Source organism: Anolis carolinensis, chromosome 4 (assembly GCF_035594765.1).
Source record: "Anolis carolinensis isolate JA03-04 chromosome 4, rAnoCar3.1.pri, whole genome shotgun sequence".
NCBI classification, from domain to species: domain Eukaryota; kingdom Metazoa; phylum Chordata; class Lepidosauria; order Squamata; family Dactyloidae; genus Anolis; species Anolis carolinensis.
In genome coordinates this window covers 42,635,886-42,663,651 of record NC_085844.1, presented here as the reverse complement: position 1 = coordinate 42,663,651, position 27,766 = coordinate 42,635,886, and the positions used below count along the sequence as shown (strand labels likewise).

General features: G+C 39.5%; 1 protein-coding gene across 1 annotated transcript; it reads right to left on the bottom strand.

Annotated features, from left to right (window-relative positions):
* Positions 1-1,153: 1,153 nt before the first annotated feature.
* armc1 (armadillo repeat containing 1) lies at positions 1,154-25,011 on the bottom strand. The gene is made up of 7 exons (XM_003219623.4): positions 24,763-25,011; positions 21,424-21,623; positions 19,569-19,660; positions 9,728-9,917; positions 4,603-4,719; positions 4,442-4,516; positions 1,154-3,423 (listed from the first exon to the last, which is right to left on the bottom strand). Exons 2-7 carry the CDS (start codon positions 21,598-21,600, stop codon positions 3,232-3,234), a joined length of 843 nt encoding a protein of 280 aa, XP_003219671.1. The 5' UTR covers positions 21,601-21,623; positions 24,763-25,011; the 3' UTR covers positions 1,154-3,231.
* Between the last annotated feature and the right edge of the window lie 2,755 nt (positions 25,012-27,766).

Below are 27,766 nucleotides of genomic sequence, written 5' to 3'. Positions count from 1 at the left end.
CCACAGGTTCAGAACCACTGAGCAAGAGGAAAGAATATATTTATGAAATGTTAGAAAGTAGGAGATGGAACCATGCAGTCCTCTAGTTATAAATCTTAACTCCCACAATTCCTTGTAAAGGGGCAAACAGCATGAGCTGAGGGCAGACAAGTCATGGGAGCAGCAAAGAGGGATCCAAAGACAAAGCCAAAGCTTCATGTCTGTCCAAGAGAGTGTCTAGAAATGACACAGCAGTTAAGAGTAGAAAAAAATAAAAATGGGAGGAACTGTTGAGTCCCTGCACAGCAAAGATCTAGACATCTACATTACTATAAAAGCAATCTCCAAGTTACAAACAAGATAGGTTATGTAGGTCTGTTGTAAGTTGAATTTGTAAGTCAGAACAGATACATTTTAAAGTGTAACTCCAGATATATAGATATATAATCTTTGGATAGCATAGGGAAGGGTTAACACCCCTTTGGTGTTTGTTTTTCTGTCTGCGTCCCTTTTGAGAATATTTCACCTCACTTTCTGTCCCTGAGAAAAATTTGGCTTGTTGTGGAAATGAGGATTGGTGACAATTTCCCCCCTAATAAAAACTGAATTTCCTTTCTGAGGGGTAGATTTCTCTCAGTTCCTGTCGCCTCACCCCCACTCTTAACTGATTCATTTGTAAGTCAGATGTTTGTAACTCGGGGATTGCCTGTCCATGCATCTGTTTTATCAATTCACTGGGAGCAGACTGGGAATGAAAGAGAGCAGAGAGAGTTTGATGCCAACCATGGTACATAATTAGAATAATAGGGCAATGAGGCCATGCCCCAGAGCTGTGAAGTAGCATTAGCTCAGCTGAATCAATGTTCATCTACTGCACACCATAATCCAAAGCCTCTGTTTCTGCTAAGATGCAGTCCATTTCTGAAGATTGTGTCTGTGGTCATGACAACTTGGATTCTGCTTCCATGGAAAATAAGAGTTCCTCATAGCTTTAAAAGGGAACAGATTTCAATACACACAATGTGCCCCCTGGTACAACTGCAGCTGTGAAAATCTTGCTCTCCCAATTATAACCCGGATGCCATGCTGATCTTTACACATTCAGAAAGCCACAAGCTCACACTTAGGAGACAAATACCCTGAAAATGTCCTTAGAAGATCAGAAGAGTGGTCGTTCATTGTATTTCATTTTATTTTACAGTATTTGAAAAGCTCTTTTACAGGTACTTCAAATGGGAGAGCTGCAATACTGACCAAAAAACGCATACCTACAAATTGAATACATGAGTCATAATATCTACTTTGTACTGAACCATTAATATCCAAAGGGGTATGTCGTGTAGTGCAGTGGGTGTGCGGCGATGCAAAATGCAGAGGAGAGACAAGAGATGATCCACATAAACATTGTGTCCATAGGTATATAACTGGGGCTCTGCAAACATGTCTGCTATTGTAACATTCTAGACAGCAATATGCTTAATAATACGTATTATTTAATACAATACATGCTTTCAAAAAGCATGTATTCTGTGCGTGTAAACTTCAAACCAAAAAAATCTGGATCCAGGAAAAAATAGGGAGAAACTAATCCAAAAATAAATCATTATTTCAGATAGACACAAGTTGTGTGAACTTTAACTTAGTAGTATTATTTTACATTCCTCTCTCCTTTGTACATTATTTTCATTACACTGACAATTGCTTGTTGCTACTTAACTCCTGCGGCAATGTAAGCCAAAGATAAGACTTTCAAAGGGGCAAAGCAATACCTCAAACCATTTACCTCACGATGAAGTCAATATCTGTATGGATTGCATCACAAAATGTATTTAAAGTAGTTACCTATACTCCTGTGGTGCAAAGCGGCTGCACTAGAGTTGTTCTAACACACTGAGAAATATCTCAGCCTAGATTTCAATCACTTAAATTGCTCTGCATAATATTTATTTGCCTACTGAAACCTGATCTATATTAACCTTTCCAGAAGCTAAACGGAGATGGTTTGCAGTGATTCAGGCACCTGCCAACATATACATCTGCACCACCACATGGTGAAGACAAATATGCAGGTATAGGTTGGTTTGCTGGTTGTCTCCACCAGGTTAGTGCACTCTGGGGGATTCCTTCATTATTTGTAAGAGGCTCACCCTCCCCTGGAGACATCGGCACATCCTTGCGCCATTCCCAGCTCTGCTACAGGCTTTCCACATGGTTTCACATCTCTTGCCATAGTACAAGGAGCTGGAATATAAAAGCACTCTATCAAAGGCAACAGGGATAATAGTTAAATTTCCACCTAGCATTAAATGTTTGACATGTAAGGGCAGTGGCACTATGGCATATTCAGCGTTTTATTCCCCACCCTCCTCACTGACATACTTTTTTTCAGTTTTCATCATTGACTGAAAATAATCACCACACCTTCTACCACAGACAAAATCTGCAACAAGGTATAATCAGTGTAGATCACTAATTCTGAGACCAGAGTTCCTTAACCAAGCTAAATTGCAAACAGCTGTTTTTGGTTGTATTTAGAGATTTGCTGCCATCCTTAACAAGCAATTTCTTACAGCCAATTATTTACTATATGATATATGTGAGCATTTTTAATTTTATTACTAAGGGTTCAGGTTGAGAGTGGCAATGGACTGTCACTTAAGGGATCAGGTCTCCAAGAAAGAAAGGACTTGTTAATTTCAAGTCTCATGTAGACACATTGGCTCTGAACAAAGCTGGAAAGAAAAATCCAAAAGAAGTGGCAAAGAAATCAGGTTATTCCCTCTAGAGTGACCATCTAGAGGAGAAACATAATCTGAAATAAGGCAAAAATGAATTAAAAAAAACAACCAAAGGCATTTCAATCCATGCAAAACTCAGACTAATACCTTCCTGGCACAGATGTCCTGAGATATAGGCTGAACAGAATCTATCTGTATTAATCATGAATTTTAACTTAAAGCTTTATACACTCAAAAAAGGTTTGGTTGATCATGGACCCATATTAAAAAGGGAGGCAATAAAACATAGGAGAACAGGGGTAGGGGCAAGAAAAGGAACAAACCTTGCTTTGAGACCTCTTTCTCACTGGCCCAAAAGACCATGTGTCCAATAAAATGTAAAACACAGCATATGTTTTGTGTAGTCTAAAAATTTGTTGTGATAACTTATTGCAAATTGCACTTGGCAGTTCACCACACCAATGGAAAACTGGCCCCCTGTTGGTTCACACAGTCTCTTAACCTTGATTTGCAGTCACCAATAAAAGGACCTAGAAAGAAAGTTTGCAGCTGTGCTCAGCCAGCTGGCTGCACCTTCTGGATGCGACCCAACGCGGGACACGGCTTTGTCCTGCTCTTTGGAAGGGCTTTCGTCTTCTGGCAAATACTCAGGGAGGTCAGTATTCTGTTCCACTTCTACCGCCGTATCTTGGAAGGGGACCAGCATCTGTTTATAGGAATATGGGACACCCATTTATCAGGAGAAAGGACATTTTATAAAGAGATTTTCAAAGCTGGCTACTGCAAGTGCTGCTTAAGACACCATCCAAGCCTGCTCTGAATTTTAACAGTCCTAGAAATTCAGGCCATTTGGAATGACACATGAGATAAAACAAATTTCTAGAATCATTTCTAGATTCTTCAGGCCTCCATATCAACCAGAAGATACATCATTTTATAGGATTTCACCTTTTATATTAAGCAAAAACTTCAGGAAAACTGTCCTGTTAATTATATAGGCAGTTCCCAAATTACAAACAAGATAGGTTCTGTAGGTTTGTTCTTAAGTTAAATTTGTATGTAAGTTGGAACAGGCACTTTCTGCCCCTGTGATAATTGGATTTCTTATAAAATTGGCTTGTTGTGGAAACCAGGCTTAGATATACCTCACAACCTCTGAGGATGCCTGCCATAGATGTGGGCAAAATGTCAGGAGAGAATACTTCTGGAACATACAGCCCGAAAAACACACAACAACCCTTAGTGACAAAGTTTCAGTGGAAACACCTTTTCCCCATAACTTCCAGGAGTGAATTTCCCTTCCAAGGAGTAGATTTCTTTCACTTCCTGTTGTCTCACCCCGTTCCTAACTATAAGTCATTTGTAAGTCAGATGTTTGTCACTCAGGAACTACCTGTATAGGTCTTTAAGACCTTTGTCCCAAATGTCCTAAACACAGTAATAAAAGTTAAAGGAACAAATAGTCCAGCATTATGTTCTCAAACTTCCAATTCAACTATTAGCCACATTTGGCTAATAGTTAGATGGTGGCATTGTAATTCAACAGTATTGGGATGATCAGACTCCCCAGCACTGAATTAGAATAACCCCTCTCTTCATGAGACTTCATTAACTGCAGGAACTGGGTGACTGATGGAACCAAAAAATAATTGTTTTCATGATATTTTTATTGCCAATGCTATTAAGACCCTGTTTTTTTCAGTTCTGATTAATTTTTCTCTCACCTCTTCACCACTTTCACCTTTTACAACTTGCTGGGCTTTCATGACTTTGGTAGATGCTATTGCCGTTGCCAGGGCCTACAGAAAGATCAAAGATTAAGTCAGTTTAAAAGGCTCTCTCTAATATTGAAGACTGTGTCCACAAGCTGTACCTGGTTTCTTACCTCTGCTTTCAAATCTGATCTGATCCGGACTACGCATCTTTGAACAGCCATCTGAAATGTGAAACTGATGACCCCCTTGATTTTCAGCAAGGCCTCTTCACACAGGTTTCTCCGAGACTAAAATATAAAAAATATGAATTTTCTTAATCCAAAGGAAATAATTGTAAGTATGAAAAACACATGTATATGAAAGGCTATCTACTCTAAGACAACACAACTATAAACAAAATGAAGCAGAATGGTCTATTTTAGCGGAGGAGGAAGAGGAAGTATTGCTATGAATTTAGCTATGGAGAATTTAAAAATAACATTTCTGCTTACGTTCTGAAGACCAATCAGGATGGAATCAACTGTGAATAATGAAGGGAAAGTGCTGAAAAGCAAAGAAAGCTTTTCTCCGTATGATCAGCTAAACAGTCCCCTGTGGTTAAGTTCTGATTGACTGAAATGCTCATTGATGAGCAGTTAGTGTTTAAGTTGCTATTTATCAGACACCTTGCATCCATACTGACTGAATGCATCAAAGCAGCTGTTGTATCCTTCAGCTATCTCATCTGTGGCAGTTCATGGACATCACTGCACTGCACAAACCGAACTCTGATTCCAAAAGAAAATGTCTGTTCACAAACACACAAGCAAATGTTATCTTTAAAGCAAGTGACAGTGCCTACTGTGCAACAACACTACATTGACCTGTGCTGGTTGCACCTGCTCTGCGTTATCCCAGCATGCTTTAATGCATTCACGATGCGGCAAGACAATATAGCAGTATGTTGTCTTGGAAAGCTAGCAAAACTATTTATTTGATTTATATCAAAGCCTTTTTCCCAGAGCTGGGACTCAAGGTGGCTCACCACAAGATTAAATCAGATGCAGAGGAACATGCAGAGAGGTTATTAAAGAAATTATAGTGCTAAAATACAAAAAGCCCTTTCTCAGAAGCTAATCAATTACCAAAAACCAACAGGAACTAAATGGACTTTGTCTCCCAAAAGAAGGCCAACTCGGAGATGTCTAGGAGGGAAGTCCCAGGGCCATTGAGATAGTTCACCCTCACACTTCCCATTGCCTATCTTACAGGGTAGCAGAATCAAAAGCAGAATTTCTCCCAAAGACTTCAGAGCCCAAACAGACTTCTATTTGGGGTCTGCTTATAAGTAACACCCCAAATCATTTTGTGTTACATGACTGAGCATCAGTTACCATGCTCCCTTTCTTCAATATACACAGTTAATTGGAAAGCTGCATTTTACTTTTACTGCCAAACTGACCAAGGTATAATGCATGCAAACCATAATTTGACTGAAGTGAAAAATGCAGTCATTTGCCATAAATTAATGCTTCCTGTATATGTTAAGGCAGAACTCAATATTCTGTTCTGAAGCTTTCTATCTTCTTAACTGTAAGTTAGACTATTAAATCTTTAGGAGGTCCAATTATTATTTCAGGAAAAGTAATAGTGAAAACAAATCCTACTTCATAAGTATATTCCTTTAAATATACATATGTGCATTACTTTTCCCCTTTATCATCCTGTTTTTACTGCTCCATTTACCCCAGTTTAAACGTATATCTCCTATATAGAACACTAGCTATTTTTTGTTTAGTTGCAGTAAGAACTTCTGCTGACAGGAAGGTTCTCATTACCTTTTCACAACTTCTGTGTGTGCATTTGTCAACTGTAGAAGAGTTGTCAAAAGTAAAAGTGTGACTATATAATATCATTTAAAGGGAATAGACCAGTGGTTCCAATACTGTGGTAAATACTGCTCTGATTATTATTATTAACCACAACAATTATTTCATTTACATACAGCAGACTTTCCATTAACGGGCACCCATGGGGATTGCTAGATGCCAGAGAAATGTAGTTTCTGGTTGCTTGAGAGCTGCTGCTGCTACTACTACTACTACTACTACTACTACTAATAATAATAATAATAATAATAAATCTTTGTTTGTACCCCACAACCATCTCCCCAAAAGGACTTGGGGTGGCTCACAGAAGCAATACACAAACAACAACACACAAGTATAAATACAATGATGTAAGTATAAACAACAGCACATATAAATCCCAATAATAAAATTGTTAGAGTATAAATTATAAAATCGGCTTGACTAATTCAGTACCCCGTACTACACCATACCATAGTCTCTGTATTAACTTATTATTAGTATTGATAAGCAAATTAAGACAAACCTAACTTAATATAACAGTTTTATTGTATTATAAAAACAATTTTGTAAATGTAGTATTATCTCTTTAGAGATTTTTTGCCCATTGCTTGAGATTTCTAGTTGCCTGAGTTCCAGTTAACGGTGAGTCTATTGTACCACATTCTTCTCATCACTGGTATTCAAAGTACCTTACAAAATGCTAGTTTACATTTTAGTAGTTTATCTTCACATTTGAAGGGGATAGGGATGTAGGATCCTCACAAACGTGGAAAAACATGGCTCTCTAAACTACTGACTGCAACCCTGCTGGTTGTTCCTCTACAAGGCAGAAGCAGGCAGCTGGCGTGCTTCCCAGAGTCAAGAAGCACAAGGAGCGGTAGCCAAGGTTTACTGAGCCTTTCAATCTGCACTTCCTTCTCAAGAGCAGCCCACCTCTCCCACCGCACACTCCTTTCCCCCTCCGCCCCACAAGGCTACACATTGCTTATGGTGAGAGAAGCTTAGACTCCCTCTTTAACAGGAACTTAAGAAGCACTTTAGTTTTCTTAACATTTTCTAGTCTATGCACATCATCTATGATTTTCCCACAGTAGGCTGGAAAACAAAATAAAAATCCTGTTCAATTATTGATGGCAACTCACAAATAATCAATTCCACAAATGTGCAAATGTGGAGGACTAACTGTACTTTGTTAAAAAAAAATGTAATATTATAATAAGACTTTAACAATAATGCAATATCACCATTACAACATGTTTCCCTCTTCCTTCCAAACAAACTCATCCCCATCCTTTCCCTAATTCATAATATACTGTAAAAACATGGTTTTGTCACATATCTTACAACTGCATTTTCCAATTTCTTCTGCTGCATATTATCATAATGGTATATGATCCAGTTGTTGATCCAGTATTTCACTTGATCATTTGATGGCTTAAACTGGTCTTTGTTTTGGCACATATGAACTAACAAATGGTGTCATCAAGTAGTCTTCCTTTAATTTTCCTTTTCCAAAGTTTAATTTATAAGTTAACTTCTCTGATAAGACTTTATCTTGTTTAGCCAATTCTCAACTGGTGAATTCTCTACTTTTTCCACGTTTTGACTATTTCCAGCCTTGTTGCACATAATGTAAGTGATATGAGGTTTTTATTTGACAAATCCTTATTCCCATTAGAAGAGATCATTAGTAAAGCCCCTCTAAAATACATTGTTCAAACTTCACAGTAAAGAGGTATGTTGATGTGCCACTGGCCATTAAGGAAGTCCTTTAAATTAAGCATGTCTGCATTTCTTACTCTAGACTTTACCTCAACATGAAGGAGTGAAATTGCAAGGATCTGCATTAGCTGTATTTACGAGACAGCCCTAAAATGTGCTGACCTTAGAATATTTACAGGGATAATGTGTGTTTATTTAAACTGACAGGCAAAAGATAAACAGGCAGCATTTTCCTGGCTTTTAGAAAAGCTTAAAAGACAGTGATGGGCAAACAAATGAACTACCTAGTCAGTAAACATAATAAGCACAAGACTGCTAGAAGTGATTAGACTTGGCTTAAAGGAATGTGGGATGGAAGAAAGATAGATAAAACAAGGAGCCAAGGTAACTCTGAAAGAGAAGAGGTGTGCATATGCTCATTATTTATTAGATTAATAACCAATGACTTTATTAGAGAAAATGGTATACTAACAAACTTAGTTCCTTTAACAGGATTACTTGGCAAAAAATGTATTGCACTTTAAGAGTAGATTAACTCTGATCATTGAAAATGGCTACAAAACTGAAACACAGAGACCTAAGGGCACTTGTGGATAACATGTTCAAACAGTCTTACATGCTACTTGGCAGCCATAAAAAGGCAAACATGGCCCTGGGGTGTTATCTACAGGGAAATGGAGGATAAATTTATAGAAGTTATTCTGACGATGCATAAAGACTCCACTGAGACCTCATTATCACAATGGTTGTCTGGTAGCCAAAGAAATCTCAGTCAACGAGAAAAGATTTCAAGAAAAGCCAGTAAGAAAAGTCAACATTTCCTTTGGCCTGGACCTATAAAACAATAAAATATCTTGCAGGTTTTGTCATTCTGAAAGGAAAAATTAGTGAGATAAAATTACTTTTGGATTACAGGCAGTTTCCAAGTTACAAACAAGATAGGTTCTGTATTTTTATTCTTAAGTTGAACTTGTATATAAATCAGAACAGGTACATTTTTAAGGGTAACTCCAGCCATATATATAGAGGGGGGGAGCATAGGGAGGGGGGGCGAGAGGGGGGGATAGCATAGGGAAGAGTTAACACTCCTGTTGTATTTGTTTTGTTGTCTATGACGATGTTCAGAAGATTTCACATCATTTTCTGTCCCTGTGATCATTGGATTCTAAAAAATCTGGCTTGGTGATATGAAGGATTGGTGATAAAGCTTCAGTGGAGACACCTTTTTCCTATGACAACTCTTCCAAGAGTGAATTTCCCTTCCGAGGAGTAGATTTCTCTCACTTCCCATTGTCTCACCCCCTGTTCTTAACTATGAGTTGTTTGTAAGTCAGATGTTTGTAACTTGGGGACTGTCTGTACTTGGTTGTAGCCAGGAAAATACATCAGTTCCAGAATGGATTACTATTTGCTGTGAAGTTGAAAAGCAAACAAACAAACAAAAAAAACAACAGGTGAAGGAATTTAATGTACTCTAATATGTAGCCAAACCACAAGGATCTTTCAAAGTTAATTACCTAGGAATTTTTTTAACTGTTCTGTTAGTAATTAAAAGCAACTACATGTTATTTGTAAATCAGTCTTAATACACTACTATTTTTATGCTCAGTTTGCAGGATTCTTAATTGCACAGTTAAGATATGCTTGAGAAAACAGTTGCTTCTCTCAAATCATCCATTCCCTTTATGGGTTATAAATCAAAAAGTGCTTAGGAATTCCTTACCGAATCATCAAGGCCATCTATATGTAAAACTACTGTTTTAGCCCGTTTATTTGTACTTCCGAGGAAAAACTGAGCTTTCCGACGTCGAGAATTCATCTCATTTACATTGTCCATGTCAGACATGCTGGAAGACTGAAGAATATCATAGATCTCAGAAGCTAACAGCTTTGTCTCCCCTGGTGTTGTGGTCCTAGGGGGGGAAAATCAAAATTTATATCAATTGTTATTTCTCATTATATTTACTTTTCCAAATATAGACCATGAGAACTGGTATACAGATTCTTTTTTTATAATCGTGAAGACAGAGTTATTGAAATTAAGAAATACTGCTAGCAAACATCAATGCCTTCCAAGTCTTGCCTGTTTGCTCTTTTTAATGCTCCAGTATAAACAGAAGTATTTCCACTGGCCAGTGAAATTCCCTATGAAGATTCCCTGGTACATTTGGATTTTGAGATAGGCATAACAATCAAAGAGCCAGACTTATGAGGCCTTAGCTACTGAATTGGACTTTATATTATGGATATTCCTCTTCTTTACAAGCACTTATGCTCTACTCTCTGAATTCCAATTCTCTTTATCTTTCTGTCCAGTAAGATCACAGCACTACGATTCTCCACAGAGATAAATGATAAATGTTTACTTATGAAGAGATCCATTCTAGTGCCTTATCAGTGAAGACCAAATAATGACTTATTTGGATAGCCCCATTCTGTTTTCCATAAACACACACACATATACATACACACAGGCATACAAAACACACATATATATGTATTAACGAATACATGAAGAGACAATAGGAATGTGTGGTGCCAGTTTTGCCCATTGACAATGGCCTGTTCAACCGACAATGCTCCAGAATAAATGTACCATCATCCTGGGTCTGAAATCCAGCTTTGCATTTATAGGCTTTAGAAAATGAGGATTCCCATCACTATATTTTAAAACCTATGCCCAAAAATGCCTGCCTGTTCCAGAGTTATGCAGCCTACATGTCAGCTAAAAGATCTACCAAGATGCAAAACATCAAGGGAGGAGAGCAAACCACGCATATTCTGTAGTCCCGTCACACATTCATCAATTAATGCCTAGAAAGGCCTTTTCTTGGCCACAGAAATGGGGTGGGATGATGAGAACTGATTTTTGCATTTGTTGAATCAATATTCTATTTTTGACTGTACCGTGTGGAAATTTATGCCATTTTAGGGGGAAAACATTTATTGACACAAGCAATGTTTTAGCTGACAGAGGGACCAAGCAGCATCATTTTTCTTAGGGTAAATACAAGCATATACTTTGGAACAAAGAAAAGAAAGAAAAGAAAGCAGTCCACTGCCAATTCTCCTATATTTTCCACTGTAGGTACTGACCTCCACCCACAAAACTGTCAGTCTGGCATCTCTCACATACACTAACATCACATTAAAATATGCTGTCTCTTTTTAAAATAGCATCTTGAGCTATCTTTGCTTTTCATTCCAGCAAGCTGTCAGAAAGAACTGCATATCATACAAGAGCTTGTTTCAGCATTTTTCCTTCACAGCTTTTCAGTTTGCATGAAAAACTACTGCCTTTTAACATTTCAGAAGGTATACCACTCTGACTAACAAGTCTGATGCTTAACCTTGGCCCTTGCTTGTCCAATAATAATGTATTCTGTTCCATTAGTACAGCCTAAAGATGTGGAGGATCACTGGAGAGGTGAGAGCCACTGTATGCCCCCACTATATCCATCCCCTTTCCGGCTCATTAAAAAGGGCAGAGGGGACCAACTAAATGGGTGAAGGAACTTGTCAACACCTCCTTACCACAAGGCAGGGTTCCTACAAGTGTAAAGGAGACAGTTGTGAAGCCTTTGTTCAAAGTTAAAAAAAAAAAAAAACCTTTCCTGCATCTCTCTGTAATAGATAACTATTGGCCAGTGTCCAATATTAAAATTTTGGGCAAAGTAATAACACATATGGTTAACTTCCATCTACAGAGATTCCTAAATGAAATGGACTATTTTAATCCATTTCAAATTGGTTTTAGGTCTGACCACAGGATGGAGAAAGCCTTTATCGCCTTGCTAGAAAATCTATGCTAGACAAGGAAATGTGTTCCTGCTGATTCTGCTGGATTTCTCAGCACCTTTTGAGAACGGCAACAATAGTATGGTTCTGGCCACCTTGCTGGAATGACATTTTTACTGTTGAGTGTGCTTCTTCTGGTAAACCTAAAAGGTGGTGCTGGGGACTCGATTTGCTACTTTGCTATTGGTCTATGGGATCCCTGTGTTATTCAATGTCTACATGACACTTATTCAGAGCTTTTGAATTCGGTGATGTCACTAAGCTAATGAACCCAACTCTATTTATCCTTTCCCCCTCAATGGATTGTCACCTTGACATGGTGAGGGGGGCTTGCGTGTTCCGATGAACTTGCGGGCACAACCACAGGAGTCACACACTCCCAGGAGTGGCCAGAGGGGGGGATCCAGACCAAGAACAATCCGAAAACCCAAAGACCTCAACAGCGGAGCAGGCGGAGGATAACATGGTACATGTTACAATGGCTGTGAAGGCGGAAGAAGGCTGCAACAGACTGAAAAGCCACTCTCGTTGTGTTAATCACACCACTACTGGGACCTCAATCTGTGAAGACTGTGTGTTGACCGGCCGTGCAACGACCTCCACACATTAAAAAAAATCACGCACAGGCGTCTTCCAAGAAATGGAGAACCATCATCCTCGAACTACGAGGGATCGCCTAAGTAAGTAAGTATTTATCCTTTCCACCCATGAAAGCTGTTTCTGTTCTAAACCATGACTGGGAATGACAATAACAACAACAATTTGTTACCTGCCTTCCTCGCAGTTTGATGTGAGGTTCAACACGGTCAAAACACATCAACATAAAATACATACAAGATACATATATCAAAACACACTAGTATAAAATACACCTTCCAGTAGATCATTCAAGGCAGCAGAAAAGGTCCTCTGGGTGATGGTTTCCAGTCTGGTTCCAGGTGGTTGGCAAAAGCATCTACCAGAGGACCTCAATATCCTCCGGGCAGATGGAAGAAGGCAAACCTGTATGTAACCTGGGCCCAAACCACTAATGGACTGAATGAGGGCAAATAAACCAAAGGTCAACTAAAGAAAAACAGAAGTGCTCCTGGTCAGCAATAAGGCAGTTCAGGGAATATATAGATACAGCCTCTGCTGTTGGGATTATAGTCTCTTAAAGACTCAAGTTTGCAGCTTGGGTATAGCTCTGGACTCAGCCTTGAACCTGAAGATCCAGGTTTCCGCAGTGTGTCTTTTGCACATTTAAATCATGTGCACTAACTGCACCAGTTCCTTGAAATCTCTAATCTAGCCATTGTAATGCATGCCTTGGTGAGGTCCCATTTGGAATACAGGCAGTCCCCGAGCTACAAACATCTAACTTACAAACAGCTCATAGTTAAGAAGGGGTTTTTTTTATGTCAGGAGCAACTTGAGAAACTGCAAGTTGCTTCTGGTGTGGGAGAATTGGCCATCTGGAAGGAAGTTGCCCAGGGAACACCCAGATGTTTTGATGTTTTACCATCCTTGTGGGAGACTCCTCTCATGTCCCCACATGGGGAGCTGGAGCTGACAGAGGGAGCTCACGTCTTCCCCCCTGATTCAAACCTCCAACCTTTTGGTCAGCAGACCTGCCGGCACAAGAAGGATGTGAGACAACAGGAAATGAGAGAAATCTACCCCTAGGAAGGGAAATTCACTCATGAAAGAGTTATTATGGGGAAAATGTGCCTCAATGTGTTTGTTGGGAGTGCTTTGAATGCGATTTTCTGGCTTCATGGCAGGGGTTGGAATGGATGGCCCACGAGCTCACTTCCAACTCTATGATTCTATGAAATGAAACTTTCTCACCAATCCTTATTTCCACAACAAGCCATTTTTTTTTAAATCCAGTGATCACTGGGACAGAAAGTGAGGTGAAATCTTCTGAACTGGGTCACAGATAGCAAAATAAGCACCACAGGAGTGTTAACCCTTCCCTATGCAATCCAACACTAAAAATATAGCTTGTCTAAAGTTACACTTAAAAATGTACCTGTTCCTACTTACATACAAATTCAACTTAAGAACAAACCTACAGAACCTATCTTGGTCGTAATTTGGGGACTGTCTGTACTTTGGAAAGTAGAAGTTTTTTTAAAAAATAACACATTATAAAATAGGTTACAAGCGCAATTTATTAGAAGGGGGGGCTGCTTTCCTGGATCTATGGGCTACCTTCCTTTGCAAGGATCATGCTTGCAGGTCACACCACCTTCCCCTCACAAAATAGGAAGTCACCAGAGATCAACTACTAGTTTCAAAACAAACCTTGCTCTTCAGTAAACCAAAGTGTAATGAGGGGTTATGCACCTTGTCATAAATCTATCATGAGAGTAATGCTCAATTTTAAAAAAAAATGGTAGTGATTTTTGAAGTGTTTTTGGGTAGTGCTGGACTCCAGGGCAGCAAAAACTCACGTCAAGCCAGTTCTTTAGCTTACTGCTTCTTGAACTGTAGGTCCCAACACCAAATGGGGTCCCCTTTGCTCAATTTTGAGATTGGAAAAAATTGGCAACAATAAAAGTTTTCTGAACACCACCCATTTAGACAAATCAATTAGCAACAAAGTCCACTTTTTACATGGGTTCTGCAGAAAATACTTCAGCTGTACTTCATGAAAAGAAAAAAACACTCTGTTTAACAAGCCTTGAAATTGGTGGTTTATTATCAGTAATGTTGATTTTTATACCTATTTTATATTCCTATACACCTGGGGTCACATAAAAATCTCTTGGACTGAAAGGAGTCACAAACGGAAAATGTTTAAGCAGCTTTGCTCTGGTTCACATCAGTCTGCATGACCATAGCCTAGTTTCTCCAGAGATGCCCTCAATATAAACATCAGGTGTGCTTAAAAAATGCCAGTTTCCCAAAGACTAGTGCATGGTTTAATACTTTATACATTTGGTATTTTCTCTCTTTGTTCAGTAGACATTGGGTTCTGGTTCATTAACTTTGCTGCATAAATGTTAACTGATTCCTACCAGAATTCATATAATTTTTCAATTAAAAGCCTCTTGCAAACTAGCTATTCCCTAAAGGATGGTTCTTTTGCAAGATTTTTTTAATTTTTCTGCACTAAAGAAAATCCCTCTGAGAAAAATCTCCCTAATAAATCTACTAAGATATGCTACTGATATGATTCGATGTGAGTATATCTCAGAACATATGTCAGTTCAGAGAGGAAAGCTATTAACAGACTCTGAACAGCAGGGCATGCAACTTTACTGTAATTCACAAGGGGGAGAAAACAGTCAACATTGTTCATCCAGTGTGCTATCGTATATTAATACACCATCAAGTCAAAAGTAAAAGTAAGGATTGTATCTGTGTGACTCTGCTATTAAATGCATTAAGAACAGAACTTAAGCAAATACTTTAAAAAATGCAACCACTTGCACAATCATTTTTACAACAGTACAGCGCTTTCAATAATTTCTTCGCTAAGTGTAAACAGACATATTCTGGAAGAACACATTATACTGCCCTCTGTATTTGAAAATTTTCAATATCTGTACTAAATATTGTTTTTTTTAAAAAAAAACATGTGTTTCTATATGTACACAAGGCATGACATTTAGGGTTTTCTTACATGATCACCTACTTCCATTCCTTCCACCACACACATACTTGTAGTAAGTTTTTAAAAAATCTATTTAAAACTTTTGTAGTTCAATTATTAATGAGAGCTACAAACAATTAAAATTGATGGAGATGGTTCATTTTACTGAAGTGTGTGTGTCTTACTCTACTTGCAAGGGACTCCCAGGTAATTAAATACATATTAATTGAGTTGATCATCTTAGGCAAGTCATAAATTGGAAAAAGCAGTGCTGGATATAATTCAATACAATGCCAGCAAAGGCAAGGCATTCTTGTAAAAAAGCTGCTTCTAGTTGAGTAATTGGAATTTAGTTTTCATTAGTTTATCGCTTGGTATCAGGAGCTGCTGTTTATCTCAGTTTCCCAACAGTATTTCCACTGTTACATGCAAAGTTAGCCATGATGATATTGTTGAATGTTATGTATAGGATAACACACTTTGATTTCTAACACGAATCATTGTCCTATAAACACAATACGAAAGCATTTGCAAGCTATTATCTAACACAATTGCATATTATTTGCACATTGTGAACACTCATCATCATCATCATCATCATCATCTTGCCTTTCTCCCAATAATGGAATACAAGATGGCTAACAACTTATGTAAAACCATACACATTAAAACAATACAAAACCATTAATAAAATATAAGACTTTAGAAACAATTAAACAATTTATGAAGTTAAATTGTTAACTGTTAAAATGCATTACAAGGCCTTTAAAACAGTATCATACATCTTAAAAATCCAACTTTTTGTAAAAGCCTGAACATGTTCTGACCCACTGACAGAAAGACAGCAAGGACGGAGTCATCCTGAGCCCCTTCTACACTGTCATATAAAATCCAGATTATCTGCTTTGAACTGGATTATCTGGTGGTGTAGACTCATATAATCCAGTTCAAAGCAGATAATGTGGATGATCTGATTTGATAATCTGGATTATATGGCAGTGCACAAGGGGCCCTAGTCTCTCTATGGAGGGAGCTCCAAAGTCTGGGAACAGTCACCAAGAAGTCCCACTCCCTTGTACCAATAACAACAACAACAACAACAACAACAACACTTTATTTATATACTGCTCTGTCTCCCCAGAGGGACTCAGAGTGGTTTCCAACAAAGAAGTGGCAAACATTCAATGCCAACATATATGGGTTCTCCAGATTATATTAGAGTCCTCATGAGTTCATAAAGTGATACAGCTTTTCAAAGAACAAGGACCAAGCCATGTAAGTATTTATAAGTTAAAACCAGCTCTTTGGATCATGTCCAGAAATAGATGGGCAGCCAAAGGAGCTGTTGCCACATGGGAATTGTGAACTCCTTGTAATCAGCCCCAATTAACCTGGCTGCATCTCTTTCAGCCAAGTCAAATTTCTGGGTGCTTTTCAAAATCAACCCCACATAGAAAGCATTTCAGCACTCCAAATAGGATGAAATCAAGGCATATACCACTGTGGCCAGCTCCAGCTTCTCCAGGAACTGGTACAGTTTGAACACTATCTTTAACTATTCGAAAGCACTTCTAGTCTCTGCTTTCCCATTCGACACAAACTGAACCCCTCTTTCAACTGACCAGGCGCACCTCAGCCTTGTCTGGATAAATCTGTTTATCCTCATCTAGTCCTTGACACTTGCCAGGTACCAGCATAGCACAGGAACAGCTTCTTTGGAATTAAATGGAAAGGAGTAATAAAGCTATTCCTTACTACTTACTCAGAAACATTTGAACTGTAATCTAGTGCATTCTTAACTAGGAGTAAAACTCTACTGAATAAAGCATAAGTTACTTATAAAGCAAATAATATAGAGTTATATCTCAGTTAACAAAGGTTCTGCCAGTAAACTGATTTATGCAAGGGCTTTTTATGTATTCCTCATCTTCTGTGTAGATGGGGCAGAAATTAAAAGCATTTTTTTCATTGAGGAACTCTTACCCTCATCTTTCCATGTTATTTCTAACTCTAATATGACACTTTAAGTCCCCTTCCACACCGCTGAATAAAATTCCACATTTTCTGCTTTGAACAGGAATATATGGCTTTGTGGACTCAGATACTCCAATTCAAAGCAGTTATTGTGGGCTTTTCTGCCTTGATATTTTGGGTTATATGGCTGTGTGGAAGGGTCCTATGTTAAAGAAGCACTGCCCAGAAACACATCTATTAACTGAGGCACACCTGTATTGTTAATAATTAGGCTATTTCTACTGCTTCTTGCAATGTTATGACATGTTACATGTGAGGGCCCTTCCCAACAGGCCCTATAGACAAAACTACGGTTAGGTGGATCTGCAATTGGCTAAGCGAACGAACCCAAAGGGTGCTCACCAATGCGTCATCTTCATCATGGAAAGAAGTGACAAGTGGAGTGCCGCAGGGCTCCGTCCTGGGCCCGGTTCTGTTCAACATCTTTATTAACGACTTAGACGAAGGGTTAGAAGGCACGATCATCAAGTTTGCAGACGACACAAAACTGGGAGGGATAGCTAACACTCCAGAAGACAGGAGCAGAATTCAAAATGATCTTGACAGACTAGAGAGATGGGCCGAAACTAACAAAATGAAGTTCAACAGGGACAAATGCAAGATACTTCATTTCGGCAGAAAAAATGGAAATCAAAGATACAGAATGGGGGACGCCTGGCTTGACAGCAGTGTGTGCGAAAAAGACCTTGGAGTCCTCGTGGACAACAAGTTAAACATGAGCCAACAATGTGATGCAGCAGCTAAAAAAGCCAACGGGATTCTGGCCTGCATCAATAGGGGAATAGCGTCTAGATCCAGGGAAGTCCTGCTACCCCTCTATTCTGCCTTGGTCAGACCACAACTGGAATACTGTGTCCAATTTTGGGCACCACAGTTGAAGGGAGATGTTGACAAGCTGGAAAGCGTCCAGAGGAGGGCGACTAAAATGATTAAGGGTCTGGAGAACAAGCCCTATGAGGAGCGGCTTAAAGAGCTTGGCATGTTTAGCCTGCAGAAGAGAAGGCTGAGAGGAGACATGATAGCCATGTACAAATACGTGAAGGGAAGTCATAGGGAGGAGGGAGCAAGCTTGTTTTCTGCTGCCCTGCAGACTAGGACACGGAACAATGGCTTCAAACTACAGGAAAGGAGATTCCACCTGAACATCAGGAAGAACTTCCTCACTGTGAGGGCTGTTCGACAGTGGAACTCTCTCCCCCGGGCTGTGGTGGAGGCTCCTTCCTTGGAGGCTTTTAAGCAGAGGCTGGATGGCCATCTGTCGGGGGTGCTTTGAATGAGATTTCCTGCTTCTTGGCAGGGGGTTGGACTGGATGGCCCATGAGGTCTCTTCCAACTCTACTATTCTATGATTCTATGATTCTATATCCCAGGATCTGATCCCAGGTTTTCTGTTTATTCCAGGCTATCTGGCAGTGCGGACTCATATAATCCAGTTTAAAGCAGAAAACCTGGGATCAGATCCTGGGATATAGTGCCTGTCTGGAAGGGCCCCAAGGCATCATTTTTGTCTCTGTAATTTTAGAGTATATTTGTACAAATATCAACAGAACAGAACCTTCAAATGCCAGAACTGCAAGTCACCAAAATAAGAAGTTGAACACTCTTCTAAAGCTTTCATAATTACAAATGGCCACTAACTTCATTACCTTTGGGCCATCAGACTCATAAAACTAAATATAATTTTAGGCCTAACTAGAATTAAACTATGGAATCAATGGGACTTACATACATATTAACTTTAAAAATTATATTCATTCAATATGAGTAACAAACTGTTCTGGATTGGAGTCTTTTAAAAAAATATTTTCCCCTGGACACTTTATTTACAAACACTGACTGATTTAAAGGTGCATTGTTTTTGCTGTGTGCCTTCAAGTAATTTCGGATGTATGGTGACTAAGGAAAACATTTTCTTGGCAGAACTTGTCTGGGGAGGTATTGTCCTTGCCATGCTCTGAAGCTGCAAGTGTGAACTGCCCAAAGTCAATGTGTGGTTTGCAGTGGCCAAGCATCAATTCAAACCCTGGTCTCCCAGAACCCTAGTCTAATACATAAACCACTTATACCATGCTGGCTCCTAAAAGTACATTAACACAACATTAATATATATTTGCATTAAGTATATGTAATTATTGCAAAAGGTACTCACTTTTGTACAACAGTCTGTAAGCTCAGCATCATACCCAGCTCACTCTTCATTTTCTCTCTATTGGCACGACATTCTGCTAAGTAGCGAAGAGCCTATAAGAAAGGGTGGGTCGAAGTAATTTACACTCATCTTTATTACTCCATTCATTTTTCCTTGCTCATCTCTCAACAATAGATCATATCATCTGCAAAGCCTAGAAGAGACTCAATGCATTGCTTTCTGAAGTGTCTTTTAGATTGATCTAAAGAAGCACAAGTTCTTCCAATATATGGCAGCACCTTGGATTTTGCTGGATATTGTTGTCGTCTCCAAATTCACTAATTCCATTCTTTTCTAGGGTTGCTTGTAGCAACATCTTAGATCTGGAGGAGGAAAACATTTCCCTCAAAGATCTCTCTCTTTTAAAAAGGCCAAGACTTGGTTTCCTGAAATGGTCCTTGTTTAAACAGTCAAATTTCTCCTCTCTGTGGGTGTTTTTTTTTTTTTTACAATGATAGTTATAATACAAAAGTGCTATTTCAATTAAATACTGTAGCACTGTAACTCTTAACTAATAAAAAAGAAAGGAGATGAAACAAAAGGAATATACTTTTCTGATATGTCTCAGAATTAAACAGAAACCCACTTGAACATGGGAATAAAGTGCCAATAAATGCATGACAATCTACCAGGATGATAGAAACATGAGAATTGCAGCAACAAATACCGTAGCCTTCCAATATTTTTGTCCTATATGAAGAAGCTGTAAGTTTCATTTCAAAGAGATTTGGCACATACAGTACAACAGAGGATACATTCTAAGTCTCCTCATGGGTACCTGAAACTATAAGTAATAATAAATCCTATATTTTGACTATACTTGGGATGGATAAATAGAATTGCATGGAGGACCTAGAGCGACCCACAAACACTACAGGCAGTAGAAAAGTACAAGGAACAGTACTGACTCCCCATCATGAGTCAAAATTACATTCAAAGGAATGGCCTTTTTATGTGGCTATCAGCACATATATCAAATATAAACTGAAGTTAACAAAGCAAAAGTCCAAGAATCCTTATATGACCTAGAAAGTCCAAGTTCCAGTCTTGTCTGTCATAAGATATTAGAATTGCTGGGATACACATTCACAAACACATTCCAATCCAAGAACACTATAACAGATATTTTAAGACCTAAAAATCTTGCAATCCGAAGTCTAAATCTTAAAGCTATGATCCTATACATACACACTGATAAAAAAAAAACTTAGTGGGCCTAACTTCTGATTAGACATGGATTGCACGTAAAATCTTATTGGAATTCCACTAACAGGCTTCTAAGGCTGGATCTACACTGCCCTATATCCGAGGATCTAATACCATATTATCTGCTTTGAACTAGATTATATGAGTCTATGTTGTTAGATAATCTGGGATGAACAGAAAATCTGGGATCAGAACCTGAGATACAGGGCAGTGTAGATCCAGAAGTCAACAATGATGGCCCAAAGTATTGATTTTGACTTTTGGGGCTGAAATCATATTTTATGAAATGTAGTTTTCTATGCATATTAATTAGGTTTTCCAAAATATGAATATTTTGCATGATTAAAAAAATCAGTGGAATGTTTGAGTAATTTTGGGTCTTCTACAGTTGTATTTAGTATTATACTTGATCTGAGCTCTACATATAGCATTAAAAATAGCCAGATACCAAAGGACCTTGCATTAGTACCCAGGCAACTACCTGCTTCCTTTATTTTAGTAACATTGTTTACTCATTTCCTAACTGCGTTGATACATAGCCGAACTGTTAATCAACAACACTGAAAATCCACATAACATATTGCAATATAAGGAAACTAATTATACTTACAAGTAGAGCTGAATGAACAACTGGAGGGTTGGGATGATCCAAAAATAAAATAAGTCCCGGTAGGCATCCTTGATCTTGGACGATTGCTCTTCTGTTTAAAGGGTCAGCTGCCAAGTCCCGCAGCTGGTTCACGACAGATAACGCATCTGGCTCCTCGTTCATTGTGGTGTTGTTCATTTTTTCTTCTCATGCATAAAATTCTGTAATAAGAGAAATGGCATTAGTAATAGCAAAATGTTAATGAAGTACTTACTGCAAGTGCCTGTGAACCGATCTCGTAGATTTTGTAATGCAGTTCTTATGGCATCTATGTGTAAGTCAATATATAGTAATATTGGTCTTTCAACACAACCACCTCTGATAATACAATCGGCTCTCCACGATTGTTGGGGTTGGGACACAAGATCCCAGAGAGAGTAGGAAAACACAAAGTTTAAAACCTACTGTTTTCTTAAACTTGAGAGACCACCTCTCTAGAACTCTCCATCTGGAAGTTGATCATAAAGTTGCACTCTAGGACCCAGAGATTCTTAGGAAATCCATCTTCATCAAATCAATCCACAAAAGTCAAACAAGTAAATGTGGAGAATTGAGTGTACCTTTAATATTGTTTTTAAAAACGAATGCATCATAATAACACATTTACAAACAGAGTTTTTAAAAAACTCAACAGGCTTTATACATTTTTAAATTTTAGTACACTCACATTCACTTTAACATGTTTAGAGGACCTCTTCCAGTTTGTCAATATTGAAGAAAAGTCAAAGAACTTCAGAAAATTCATTGTGATCTTGATCAATATTTCTACCAATGTCAATATTTTGCAAATAGTCATTCAATAGAGAGAGAAAAGAGTTTATGAAATCCACAGAATGTTCAATGGGTAAGCTATTGCAATATCTATCATGACAAGAATGATTGGTTTCATCCATCACCTGGTAAAAGCAATAAATAGGTGAAAAGAGAGTTGAAATGGGAAGTATTATTTTCTAGACAGTGTCCCGAAGCTATCTGAACAGGCTAAGCTGGCAACCTTATCTATAAGACATCAATGTTATTTTCTGATTCCAGCTAGAAATTTAGGTTTCCCGGCATTTAAAGGGCATAAACAACAACACCAGGTATCTTCCTTTATTTCTATTTAAACATGTTTCTTCAAATTAAAGATTATTCTTGTATAGCATAGGAATTAAACCTCACTTCAGAAAAAAAAACAGCTATTAAAAATATCATGCCAACTTGCTTTAACATATTTAACATGCAGGAATTGTTTAATTTAGGCACATGTGTCTTATTCAGAAAAAAAAATTGTAAGTATTTCATACAATTATAGTACAAAAGATAATGTGAGAATTGGCCCAGATTTTTTAATACTGCCACATTTTAGGTCAGCATTCAAAATACATGTCCCATATCAACACACAGCTTTTCAAAATAACTCTTGCGGTAAATAAGATTTCTTGGGATAACTAGACATAGATATGCAATTCCTTGGAACCTGACCTGTGCCGAAAGAGTATCACAAATGCATCAATTTATGTTAAAAGGAATATTAAGATAAAAAGTCCTGAAAAAATATTTAATTCTATTTCCACTAACAGTTATGTTAGGGGGCTTTTTGAAAAACAATAGTCTGCCCTCTGAATCCACTGATTATATAGCAATGGATTCAACCACCCATGTCTTGAAATTAACTGAGGGTGAGATCCTAAATGGGTGAGTCCATGGGGTTTATGTCAGAATAAAGGTGCACGGGGTGGCATAATCATTACAGGCACTCACAAGTGCGTCTGCACAACAACAACAACAACACTTTATTACTGCCCATGACCAGCACAAAGTGGGGCTAGGCCAGGGCCAGCTATTAGGAATTGTGGGAGTTTATTTACAGTATTTATATTCCGCCCTTCTCACCCCGAAGGGGACTCCGGGCGGATCACATTATATACATATAGCGCAAACATTCAATGCCCAAATACACATAGAACTGAGACAGACAGACGCAGAGGCAATTTAACCTTCTCCTGAGGGGATGTTCGATTCTGGCCACAGGGGGGAGCAACTGCTTCATCATCCACTGTGATGGCACTTCCTCATTCCAATGTCGTAAATTAGTTAAATTTGCCTCCGCACTTTATAAGTGGTATCTTATTTCCTACTTGATAGATGCAACTATCTTTTGGGTTGCTAGGTCAGCAACGAGCAGGGGCTATTTTTTAAATTTATTTTTTCATTGACGGGTGCTCACCCTGCCACGGGCTGGCCTCGAATTCATGACCTCATGGTCAGAGTGATTTATTGCAGCAGGCTGCTCACCAGCCTGCGCCACAGCCTGGTGGAGTTGAAATCCAAAACACCCAGATGGCCAAAGTTTGCCCATACCTGGGCTAGGGTCTGCACTATAGAATTAATATACTCACAGCAATCCAGAATTAATATAGTTTGACACCACTCTGACTGGCATTAATCAATGCTATAGAATCACGAGAGATGTCGTTTTCCATAGTTGTTAGCCTTCTCTGCCAATGAGTGGCAGTGCCCCATCAAACTATAATTCCCAAGTGGTGCCAAACTGCATTCATTGTAGTGTGGATGAACCCTGGGCCTTCTGAGATGAAAAGAAGGTGTTTGAAAGCACTAGACATGCATCTATACCAGGCATTGGCAAACTGGGACATGAGAGAAGCCTCCCACAAGGATGGTAAAACATCAAAACATCCGGACGTCCCCTGGGCAACGTCCTTGCAGACGGCCAATTCTCTCACTCCAGAAGCAACTCCGAAAAAAAAAAAGGCAAACTTGGGCCCTCCGGGTGTTTTCGACTTCAATTCCCACAATTCCCAGCAGCCTCAGGCCCTTTCCTTTCTCCCCCAGCTGGAACTGTGGGAATTGAAGTCCAAAACACCCAGAGGGGGCAATGCCTGATCTATACTGTAGAGGTAATCCAGTTTGACACCAGTTTGACTGCTGTGGCTCAATGCTACACAAATCCTGGGATTTGTAGGCTAGTGAGGCCCCAGAACTCTTTGGTAGAAGGCTAAAGACGCTGTAAAACTACAATTCCCTGGATTCATAGTATTAGGCGTAGACACACACGAGGGCTTAAGCCTTCTCGGCTCTAGAGTGTGACTGCCTCACCAAACTACAGCTCCCATGCTTCCATAGCATTGGGCCATGAAGGCTCAAGTGGTGTCAACGTGCTTTAAATCTCCATTGTGGCTGCACCCTGGGGCGAGAGAGGTCAGAGGACGACGCTATGGCCATGCCGAGGACCTTCTTTGTGGCCTGTCTTGACATCTCTCCCCCCTCTCTCCCAGAAGCTCCCATCCCTCTTCTCACTTTTCAGGGGGCGCTGGAGGGAAGGCGTGTTGTCCCTCCGACCAGGGCAGAGGATCCGGATCCGCGGAGGCTGCAGGAAAGGAGACCTGAGGGAAGGGAAAGGAAGGCAGGAGGGAGGCGCAGAATTGGAACCCCGCGCCCGGGAGGCAGCATCCGGCAGCACAGCGGGGCCGGGTTGGCTGCGTCCCAGAGCCCCGCCGCTCCACTCACGGCCTGCCTTCTTGCACCGGCCTCCGATTGGCGGAGCTCGAGGGGCCTTGCGCGCGAACTACAAATCCCAGGCGGCGCCGCGCGGAAACCCCCCACGTCCGTTTCCGCTGCTGCGCGCGCACTCTCTTCCCTGCCTTGGCTATTTCCTCATCAGGCTACAAACCCCCTGCATTGAGCCAAAGCAGTATCAAACCACACTAATTCTGCAGTGTAGACGCGCCCTAAGAAATAACCCATCTGGAATTTTACAGATTTCTTTGCCAAAGAGGGATAGTGCCCCACTAGGCCATGGCTGTGGCGCAGGCTGGAGAGCAAGCCAGCTGCAACCAGCTGCAATGAATCACTCTGACCAGGAGGTCATGAGTTCGAGGCCCGCTCGGAGCCTATGTTTGTCTTGTCTTTGTTCTATGTTAAAAGGCATTGAATGTTTGCCCTATATGTATATAATGTGATCCGCCCTGAGTCCTCTTCGGGGTGAGAAGGGCGGAATATAAATGCTGTAAATAAATAAATAAATGGCAGGTCAAGGGGATATCAAACCGCACTGTGTCCAGGTTGGATCAAGTGCTCTGCTATGGCTGTTTTCTCTGGTTGAGTTAGTCTGCAGTGCCTTTCATATTTTCTGACTCGTGTCTGGGCAATGCTGTGTTTGGTAGTCCCTATATAGACTTATACACAGCTGCATGGGATACAGTAGACTCCTGCAGAGGCGAGAGGATCCCTCTTGTCCTTCGCTGAACGTAGCATTTGTTGTATTTTCTTAATGGGTCTGTAGATAGTTTGTACAAACTATCAGCCATAGCAGAGTACTTGATGAACCAACCTGGACACAGTGTATTATTTGAGAACACAGAAATGCTCGACCACTCCAACAACTATCATGTCGGACTACACTGAGAAGCCATTGAAATCCACAAGCATGTGGACAATTTCAACAGAAAGAAGGAAACCATGAAAATGAACACAATCTGGCTACCAGTATTTTAAAAAAAACTCCAAAATCAGAACAGTAAATAAGGCGCAACACTGAAAACAGAAGAATTCCAGACATGAATCAATCAGGGGCAGCTAACGACTCTGAATAAAGGATTTCTCCAGGCCAGGATGTGAGGCTGGGAAGGACATAAAATGCTAATCAAGGTGATTAATTACAACATTCACACTGGCCTCCAACAGACAAGAGTTCTTTCCCCTCACCCAGAAACTTCCACAGATATATAAACCTTCCATGCTTAGTTTTTCCATACCTCACAACCTCTGAGGATGCCTGCTATAGATGTGGGCAAAACGTCAGGAGAGAATGCTTCTAGAACATGGCCATACAGCCCGGAAAACACACAACAACCCTGTGATCCCGGCCATGAAAGCCTTTGACAACACACTTTCTTCATTGACCAGCTTTTGCAACCAGCCATACAATGGCATGGATAGTGCACTGCTTAGTATTCAATTGTAATATCTTTATATTTTAAGATCTTGTTTAGTGCCTTCCTAGCTGCCATTCTCAGTCCTAGGGTGCATCAACACTGTGGAATGAATGCAGTTTGACACCACTTTAACTGCAATAGCTCAATGTTATGGAATCCTGAAGCATGTAAAAGCCTTTTCTACCAATAATATTAATAATAATAATACATTTTAAAAATATAATAATAATCTTGTCTTTCCGAAAGGGAATAAAAACGTGGTTATGGGAGCAGGCATTTAAGCACGAGTAGCAGCAGAATTGCAATATGAGTATATGACTCATTGACAGACCCCCACCTGGACAAAAGCACCTGAAATGTATATTTAAATGTACAATTACACAGGTTTTTTAACGTATATTTTAATTTTTATTGTAATTTTTTAATCTTGGAAGACTTTTAATCTGATGTAAACTGTGTTTTTGATGTATATTGTAAGCCGCCCAGAGTCCCCTGATGGGTGAGAAGGTGAGAAATGATGTAATAAAATAAATAAATAAATAAGTAATCCAGACTGACAAAGTTTTGGAACACAACACATCAGACCTCAGTTGTGGAAAAGAAAAAAATTTAGATTATTGATGTTGCCATACCAGGTGACAGTCGAATTGACAAAAAACAACAGGAAAAGCTCAGCTGTTATCAGGACCTCAAAATCGAATAGCATACTGGGTGCCATGCCAAAAGATCTCAGCCAGCATTTGAAAACAATAAACATTGACAAAATCATGATCTGTCAACTGCAAAAGGCCACCTTACTTGGATCTGCGCACATCATTTGAAAATACATCACACAGTCCTAAACGGTTGGGAAGTATTCGACTTGTGATTTTGTGATACGAAATTCAGCAGATACATCTCGTTTGCTGTGTCATACTGTGTTTTTGTGTCAGAAAAATAATAAGCATGAACGCTTCACCCAGGATTCCATAATATTGAGCCATGGCAGTTTAGGTAGTGTCACACTGCATTCATTCTACGGTGCAGATGCATCCTTATTCTTGTGGTTTCTTGACTCCCGTCTCCATTCTGATTATTACAGGTATGGAAAATCTTGCACTATTTCAATGTCTTTATTGTGCCTTTGAAGTTATGAGAGATTATGGTTGGCTATTGCAGTAAGGCAGCCTCACCGGCAGATGGCGCTCCAACCTGATCTTTCAAAGCAAACAGTCTCACAAACGTGTCGACAAAGGCTTTCATGGCGAAAATCACTGGGTTGCTGTGAGTTTTCTGGGCTGTATACCATGTTCCAGAAGCATTCTTTCCTGACGTTTCGCCCACATCTATGACAGGCATCCTCAGAGATTGTGAGGTCTGTAGGAAAT